The 8,540-nt window shown below is 36.9% G+C and overlaps 1 protein-coding gene across 1 annotated transcript in view; it reads right to left on the bottom strand.

Moving 5' to 3' along the window:
- Window positions 1–342: 342 nt before the first annotated feature.
- Window positions 343–8,540, bottom strand: part of fes (FES proto-oncogene, tyrosine kinase) — a 25,179-nt gene continuing 16,981 nt past the window's right edge. Inside the window, exons 13-20 of the mRNA XM_016545798.1 lie at window positions 4,834–4,956; window positions 4,290–4,344; window positions 4,015–4,132; window positions 3,829–3,923; window positions 3,044–3,167; window positions 2,445–2,602; window positions 841–972; window positions 343–762 (exon numbers count right to left, since the gene is read on the bottom strand). Coding sequence (XP_016401284.1) covers window positions 632–762; window positions 841–972; window positions 2,445–2,602; window positions 3,044–3,167; window positions 3,829–3,923; window positions 4,015–4,132; window positions 4,290–4,344; window positions 4,834–4,956 — 936 coding nt within the window. The 3' untranslated portion in view covers window positions 343–631. The remainder of the gene's footprint in view (window positions 763–840; window positions 973–2,444; window positions 2,603–3,043; window positions 3,168–3,828; window positions 3,924–4,014; window positions 4,133–4,289; window positions 4,345–4,833; window positions 4,957–8,540) is intronic.

Raw genomic sequence — 8,540 nt, 5'->3', positions numbered from 1 at the left:
GTTTTCTATTTGAATGTATTTTAAAATGTAATTTATTCCTGTGATTCAAAGCTGAATTTTCAGCATCATTCATCCAGTCTTCAGTGTCACATGATCCTTCAGAAATCATTCTAAAATGCTGATTTGCTGCCCAAGAAACTTTCTTATTATTATACAGCATGCACAGAACAGCATGTTTTTTAAACAGAAATGTAACATTATAAATGACCTTGCGGTGCCTTTTGATCAATTTAAATGTGTCCTTGCTAAATAAACGTCGTTATTATTAATAATGAGTTTTAATTTATTTACAGTATTTTCATACTATAAACAATAAATGTACAGGCTTATGTTCATGTGATCATATGTGTCATCTGCAAAAAAATAATTTATTCATTATTGAAACATCAGGATGTCACAAACAAAACCATTTGGAAGACCACATTGCACAGTATTCAATACAGTATGTATAGAAAATCAAATATTCTTAATTATATTGTACTCTTATTAACAGTATTCTGTCAGAAGGCACTGATGGTGTGTTTTACTGTATATGCATATTTGTTTTTAACAACTGTGGCACACAAATTAAAAAAATAAATCTTTGTTTTGGCCTCATCATAAGACACTGTGTGCATGTGTGTATGTTTTACTAACATAAAGCGCACAGATCTGCCTTTAGTTTGCGGAACGAGGGTCGATTTCTCGGATCATACTGCCAGCACTGACACATGAGGGCATAGATTTCATCCGGACAGTTATTTGGCGCCGGCATACGATATCCTACAAACAAAAACAAGACTTATAAACAACACTGGCTTGGCAAAGAGGCAATAAACCTGTTTTATGCATGTGAAGTACCTCTCTCCACCTCGTCTCTGGTCTGTTGGTTACTCATGTTATGCGGTAAGGTATACGGTGTGACTCCTCTAGAGAACGTCTCCCACAACAGCACTCCGAAACTCCACACATCACTCTCTGTGGTGTATCGCCCTGATGAACCAGCAGAGGGCAGCATTGAGACAAAACTCTCAGTCATGACCAGGCAACCATGCAGGCTAGTTCAGGATACATATACAGTCTCTCGTATCTGATTTAGTTCTTGATTAATGGATCGATCCATTGGCAGGATTGTCTACTACAGGGTTTCCCAAATGGGAGTTTGTGAGGGAATTGCAGGGGGTTTGTGAGTTAATGAAACGCTAATGATTAAATAAAGCAATAAGCCCCAAGAAGCCGTGGTTTACAGTGAATTTATAACAGCTAAGGGGCGTTGTTAGGCACGACGAATCAAAATATAGCTTAGAGCGACTATCAAATCAAAGGCTACGATTAAATTAAATAAGTACATAGTCTGTTGCACTGCTGAAGTTTACAGCATTTAACCAGCATTCTGACAAAATAAAAGCTTGAAAATGTGAACATTTGAAATTGAAGAATTTAAGACATAAATATAAGGACTGTAACTTTCAGTGTAAAATAACATTTATAAAACGGATAGTTCCGGTCCTTGATTCTGATTGGTTGAGCCAAGTTCGAAGCTGTTGTAAATTACTCTACAAACATACACCTTTGTTTACATTTGTGTGTTGCTCGGCAACCACTTTGTTGGAACCACAACCGTTTCTGAGGAACTACATTGTTTAGCGGAAGAATACGGTTTTTATTCATATCATTACACTTTATTTGCTGTGCTTTATTTAGTGAAACCTTACCACGTATATGGATTAACCGTTTTATAAAAGCAATAAGCCCCGTGAAGCCGTGGTTTACAGTGAATTTATAACAGCTAAGGGGGTTGTTAAGCTAACTCTGCTTCGCGTCATGCCTAACAATGCCCCTTAGCTGTTATAAATTCACTGTAAACCACGGCTTCTTGGGGCTTATTGCTTTAAATTATTAGGCCTATAATTATCAAATATGATTTTTTTTATTTTAAAGGAAAATTGCAATTTACAACTATTAAAACTAATAATGCTATTTTTATAACATTAATAATAATAAAAATATCTAACTCATGTAATAACAAAAATAATAAATGTTTTATTTGCAATCAAATATTCAATAATATTTCAATATTTGAAATAATTATTATAATAACAATAATAATATTCATTATTATTATTATTATGGCTGTTTTCATAATTTAAAATGTTAATTTTAATTTAATAATAATAATAATTATTATTATTATATATAAATAATTTTAAAATAAGAACAATCTGAATAAAAAAAAAAAACACACACTCACACTAACAAAAAAAAAAATGCTGTATTTTATATTTACTTGCAGCAGCATGTCATGTGATCACTAACCAGAACCATGAACATGCGAATGTGACAGTAAATGATTGAAATATTAACTTAGGTACTACTGAGGGTACTTCAAGCAAATATTTTTTTAGGTCTAACAGGTTCAGCTGACAAAAAAAAAAAATGTTTAGGAATCCCTGGTCGAGTATTACCATAATTGAGGGCCTCTGGTGCCGTCCATTTGACTGGGATCTGCTTCATTCCTCCTGTAGCAGAATAAACCCCATCCTGCTCCTGACGAGACATACCGAAATCACTGATCTTCACCACGCTCTCCTCTCCTACGAGACAGTTACGCGCAGCCAGGTCTCTAGAGACAGGGACAATTAGAGAGATTTATTGTAGGCTGCTCTGAAATAAATGCAAAAAAAAAGTATAGGAATGACAGAGTGAGAAACAGAGGGTGCACTGGCTCTATAATCCTCTCTAGAGACACTGAAGCGTTCGACACTGCATGAGGGAAACAGTCACTATCAGATGGAGCAATGAGGTTTCATTTCCTCTCAGCTCATTATCAAAATCTTCCCATCGGGCATTGCTCACAAACCGCTGGTAAAGAGACTTAACCATAATAGGGAAATACCTAGAGTCTACTTATTAGATTCAATAAAACCCAGCTGTGAGCTCTTTATGAGGTCTGCTAGAGCTTTATGGAGCCACTATAGTTTCTCAGCACTGATCCTAAGATCTTGTGCCATATATCACTAGATTTCGTTGTCTTTCTGTCCTTATTTCATTGTCAACCTCTCACCGATGAATGCACTTCTTGCTTTCCAGGTACGCCATGCCAGACGCCACATTCTCTGCCATCTTGATCAACATCTTGGTCTTCAGGTCGTGGCCCTCTGTGCGCAGAAAGGTTAGAAAGTCCCCTCCTGCCAGCAGAATACGCCACTTGTTTTTGCAGCATGAACATTTTTAAGGAATCATTCACTAAGTTACTTAATACATTTAAGTAATAAAAAATAATATTAATTTCATAATTAAATTAATAATAACAACAATAATAACAATAAACAAATCGGGTTCTTTATTAAACTTTTCTAATTAAATAAATAAAATAATTTTCCTTTGTTACTAAAAGGAGTCCCTTTGCTAACTTTTCATAGTTAATTATAAATAAATCAACATTTTATTATTTCATCATTTTAATAATGTATAATTATTTTAATATTACACTTATTAAATAACTAAATAGTTCCTTTGTGACAAAATTCTAGGTAAATGATTATTTAAATACAATATAATAACAACAACAACAATAATCATGATAATTTTATTCATTATTTCACCTCATGATTTTCTACATAGGCTTCTTCGAGCAAATCTATCATATGGTTTATGGTGCTTTTTGGTCATTTTTGGAGTTTCATAATTTAAATAAAGATCTACTTACACTGCTACACTGTTAAACGTCTTTTGTGTTTCATGGAAGAAAGTCAGTTATACAGATTTGAAATGAAGTAAATGTCAGATTTTTCTTTTATTTTGGAGCACAGTTTGTTTAAATGATTTTTAATTCAAGCTTAGATGTACCTTGCACCAGCTCCATGATGATATAAATTGGCTGTTTTTGTGTGCAGACGCCGATTAGCTTCACTATGTTTGGATGGTCATACTGCTTTAGGATCCTGACATAGAAATGGAGAGATGCTTAGTTAAATGAGAGTGTTATGTGAGAGTATATGTAGAATATGTGTGTTATTAAGTGTCTATACAAACCTGGCCTCCATTAGGAACTTGTTCTTGTGTTCTGCAGGTAGATTCTCTCTGCAGGCTTTCACAGCGACTGGCGTATTGTCTGAACGCAGACGCCCACTGAACACCTCACCAAAGTTGGTATTGTTAAAAGCACTATATAAATAAAGGTGACTTGACTTGACTTGACAATGAGCAACATTATGAACAAATAACTGGCTTAGCTGGTGAGTTATTACTAATCTTTACTGACATCCCTTTATCAGTCTTTTTATATAACACAAAGGATAGACAGCTTACCCGACCAATGCTCTGTCCAAGAATGACATCATCATGTTCCAAGACCCACTTGTCCTAAAAAAACACCCCGAAAAATGAATGCATCTCTGCAAGTGTACATCATAATAATGACTAGACAATCACAACAGTACTCGACCGATATTGCATTAATAGTCAATGCCCAATGTATACAGAGAGCACTCCCTTAACAGAAATACAAATATGAACTTTTAACTATTACAAATATTAAAAGATGATCTTCTAAGTTCTATAATAGTCCTTTAGCCCTTCATTGTGGAAAAAAGGCTTCCTTTGTAACAAAAAGGAGTTCATTTATGAACTTCTTGTAGGTGGACTGTAAAGAATTCTTATAAACAAACAAACAAACAAATATCATTGTAATGTAAAATAATAATAATAATAAACATTGGACCCAAGGGAGATTAACAAAACAATTTTTTCCAATTAATAATCTTGGCCAATAAATATATATATCAGCCTTTCACTCCTCAGTAGTAGGATCTATATAGTAACCGTGAGACTGATTTGGGATCAGTGATAAACCTTAAGGATGGGTCTCTTCAGCACAATGTCTGTCCTCTTTGTGACGGCTTGATGGGAGCTGATGAGGTGCTTTATTAGCAGTGGTACAGAGGTGAAACCTTCACCGTCAAGACGATACATACCCTAAACACACACATAAACATGCATATAACGGCTTTAATCAAATAAATGACAATTAATCACTGCATACATCATGTACTGGCAGCAGGGCCGTCACTAGTGGGGAGAAAGGTGGTGACGATTATAGGGGCCCACGGCTGTGGGGGGCGGGGACACCCGGCGATTTCAACCGACTGCCCGAGGCCAGCATTAAAGGTGCAGCATGTAATATTGACAGCTAGCGGTTGAAATGGGTCAGTCCAAATTCAAAATATTGTTTCTCCCGCCCCCTCCTCCTCAGACTCGACGCTCATGCAGGTTGCCAGATTGAGGACAAACAAGTAGAGGTCTTCAGGGGTCCTCTTGGATCCGAAAACTCAAGGTCCGACCCGAGCGGGTTCGGGTCCAAAACTTCGATGAGCGCTTCGGACACGGGTCGGGGTCGTTATTAGTTGCCTCGAGTCTCAGCTAATTTAAAATAATAAATGTGCTTTTTCCAAATGGACCTGTTAAGACCTGATCCCTTTAACGTACTTGCACGTTAGTGTTAAGTGCATTTTTGAGAAACACGTAGAAAAGGAACATTCGCTTGTAACCTCGGAGACAGAAATCCATCTTATAGATATGAGATCCATCAGGTAAAGCCACACGCTTCATTACAGTGCGTGTTCATGCAGGGCAGGGCTTTTTTTGTGCAGAATCTCTTTGACGGAGATGAGGTAAATAGCATTGCAGAGCAGACAAAACTAGGGTTGGGTATCGTTTGAATTTGATCAATTCCGATTCCGCTTATCGATTCCGATTCTTATCGATTCCCAGTTTCGATTCCAATGTGGTTAAAAAAATTATTCAAACATTTAGATATCAAACATATTTATTCTGTGTCTCTTTTTGCAAAACAAAATAGAGCAACAAAATGTGCAAAATAGAGCTGCACAATTCTGGATAAATTGAGATTTTATTTTTAAATTCATAAATTACATGTGATTTATTTTTTTATTTTTTTATTTTTTTTACAAAAATCACATGTAATTTATGAATGAATGATTCAATGACTCATTTAAGATTTACTTGTTTCATTATTGGATGAATAATTTTTTTTAAATTAATCTCTTGAATGAATGATTCAAAGACAAATACATTTTTAACAGCTCCTTTTCGCCACCTACTGGCGTAACAACATAATCGATAAATCTTTATTTGAAACATCAAATTACTTTCAAAAGGTGATTTTCTCTATTTTAATCGCTACCTTACACATCAGTGTTTATATCCAAACTATAAACTTTTATCCCCGTACATACATATACATGACAGCTGACAGCTGAGTGAGAGTGATGGTCACACTGTTGTGATCGCACACATTAAAGGTTTAACAGCTGAATCGTTGTAATTTAGAAATAAGATCACATTGGTGTTTGAATCGTGTTCTTTAATGATCTGTTTAATCATTGTGCTTTGTCATGTTGGTGGTGACACCTCTCTTGCAACATGTTAGCTTATCTAGGGTGACCATAATTTAGGTTTCCATAAAGAGGACAGTGGGTGGGTGCGGCAGGGCGGGGGTCTGGGGTGTGGTTGGTGGTTAAAGTAGTGCCCAAAGTAGTACAATGACCATATCCCAAATATCAAAAATCAAAATATGCCATTTCCACACCTAAAATACATATTTTACAGTCACTGTTAAGCATATTGATTATAAACACAGCTAAAAAGCTTCCTACCGGTGGCCCTCCTTCACAAAACTTAACATCTAGCACAGTTTATTTGAAACATTTAACCCACGGGGGAAAATCACTCCATGGCAACAGTTTAATAGTAGCCCAATTCCATGGGGGAAAAAAATGCAGACTTGACAACCCTACGTCCAACACGAGCTGCAGGAGTTAGATTTGACCGATCACGGGATGAGAGGAGAGATGGCTGACAGACCATGCTGGAAGATTTGCTGCTCAACAGATCCTGAGCTCATTGACAAATATCTGATCTTCCTTTACACAGAGTGCGCATGATCGCGAAATCGAAAGTGAACAGCGAGCGCTTATTCAAAAGAGATTTAGGCCTATATACTCCGCATATTGATGGTGGCTCCCTGATGCGCGAAAATTATATGCAATATTATAATGTTTGCGGGAGCACTGGACACAAAAATCACGGGAGGTGGCGATAATGGTCCAAAATTCAGGGGGAGCCGGATTAAGAAAACAGTCCCTCGCAGGGCTCTAATACAAAAACATACAATAAATGGCGACTGTAGAAAGCAAAAGCCGAATCCCGGACATTTTGGGCGATTTAGAAATCCCAGCCAGGCGCATTTTTTTTTAGGTCCAAAAAGAGGACATGTCCGGAAAAAAAGGACGCATGGTCACCCTAGCTTATCACAAATATTACACTTAGCTGTTACTTGCTAATCGCAAGTGTAGCCAAACACTGGAGTGCTTAGAATAGCGAGGAAGGTCCTGGCAGATCGCAGAGTCGTGTCCTCACAGATGGAAAAAAGAATAGATGCACACACAGGAATCAATCGGAATCGAAATGTACATTTTACAATAAGTATCCGATTCCTGACCTTAAAGGGGTCATATGATACGCTTTCAAGTTTTCCTTTCTCTTTGGAGTGTTACAAGCTGATTGTGCATAGATAAGATCCCTGAAGTTGCAAAGACTAAAGTCTCAAAACCAAAGAGATATTCTTCATAAAAGTTAAGACTCTGCCACGCCCCCTAAAACGGCTTGTTCTAACACGCCCCCACATATCTACCTCACTATGTGGAAATATTAGCACAATGCGGCCCAAATGTGCACGCAAAGAAAGAAGGCATGGTTTCAGTAACCGCAGTTAGTGTTGAAGCAGCCATGTCAGGGAGACGCTGTGTGTTTCTAGGCGAAAGCAAAAGCACTTTATTTGGCCTTCCGAAAGTAGATGCATTTAGGAATCTTTAAGATTACTTACAACAAAACAGCAATGCATTTTATGGACGACCGTTTCGTGAACCTAGGAGAGGAGGTAATTCTGACTTTGCTATGACAATCTGGCGCTTCTGAATCAGCTACTGTTTTGTTATTAGTTTAAGTATTTGCTATTGACTGTTCAAATGCGGAGTTCTGCGCATCATGTGTGTGTGTGTGTGTGAGAGAGAAAGATTTACCTGTTGCGTTGCCCCTGTGGTTTATGTTATATTGGTAAGACTAGCAGACCTCTAAAAACTCGCATCTCTGAACATCGATGTGCAATTAGACATCGCGATCCAAAAAGTCCGGTAGCACAGCACTTTGCAGATTCAAGACACTCAGTTTCCACTCTTCAGTACATAGGTATTGAAGTAGTGAAGTGTCCGCGTCGCGGAGGTGATATCAATAAATTGCTTTTACAGCGCGAAGCCTTTTGGATTTATACACTAGATACGTTGTCCCCTAGAGGATTAAATGAGGACTTTGATATTCGTCCATTTCTTTAAACACAAGATATCTATTTACATATAATAAACGCTTGGTGGTTATTGATTTGTATTTATGTACCTAGGCAGGCATCAATTAATGTTATTAAACAATATATTGATAATTATATTCGTGTATTTTGCATAGCTTTATATGTTTTTGATTTATTT

Source organism: Sinocyclocheilus rhinocerous, unplaced genomic scaffold (assembly GCF_001515625.1).
Source record: "Sinocyclocheilus rhinocerous isolate Xijiao unplaced genomic scaffold, SAMN03320098_v1.1 scaffold760, whole genome shotgun sequence".
In the NCBI taxonomy this organism is placed as follows: Eukaryota; Metazoa; Chordata; class Actinopteri; order Cypriniformes; family Cyprinidae; genus Sinocyclocheilus; species Sinocyclocheilus rhinocerous.
The sequence above is the reverse complement of the archived record's forward strand: the minus strand, read 5'-3'. Positions and strand labels throughout refer to the sequence as shown.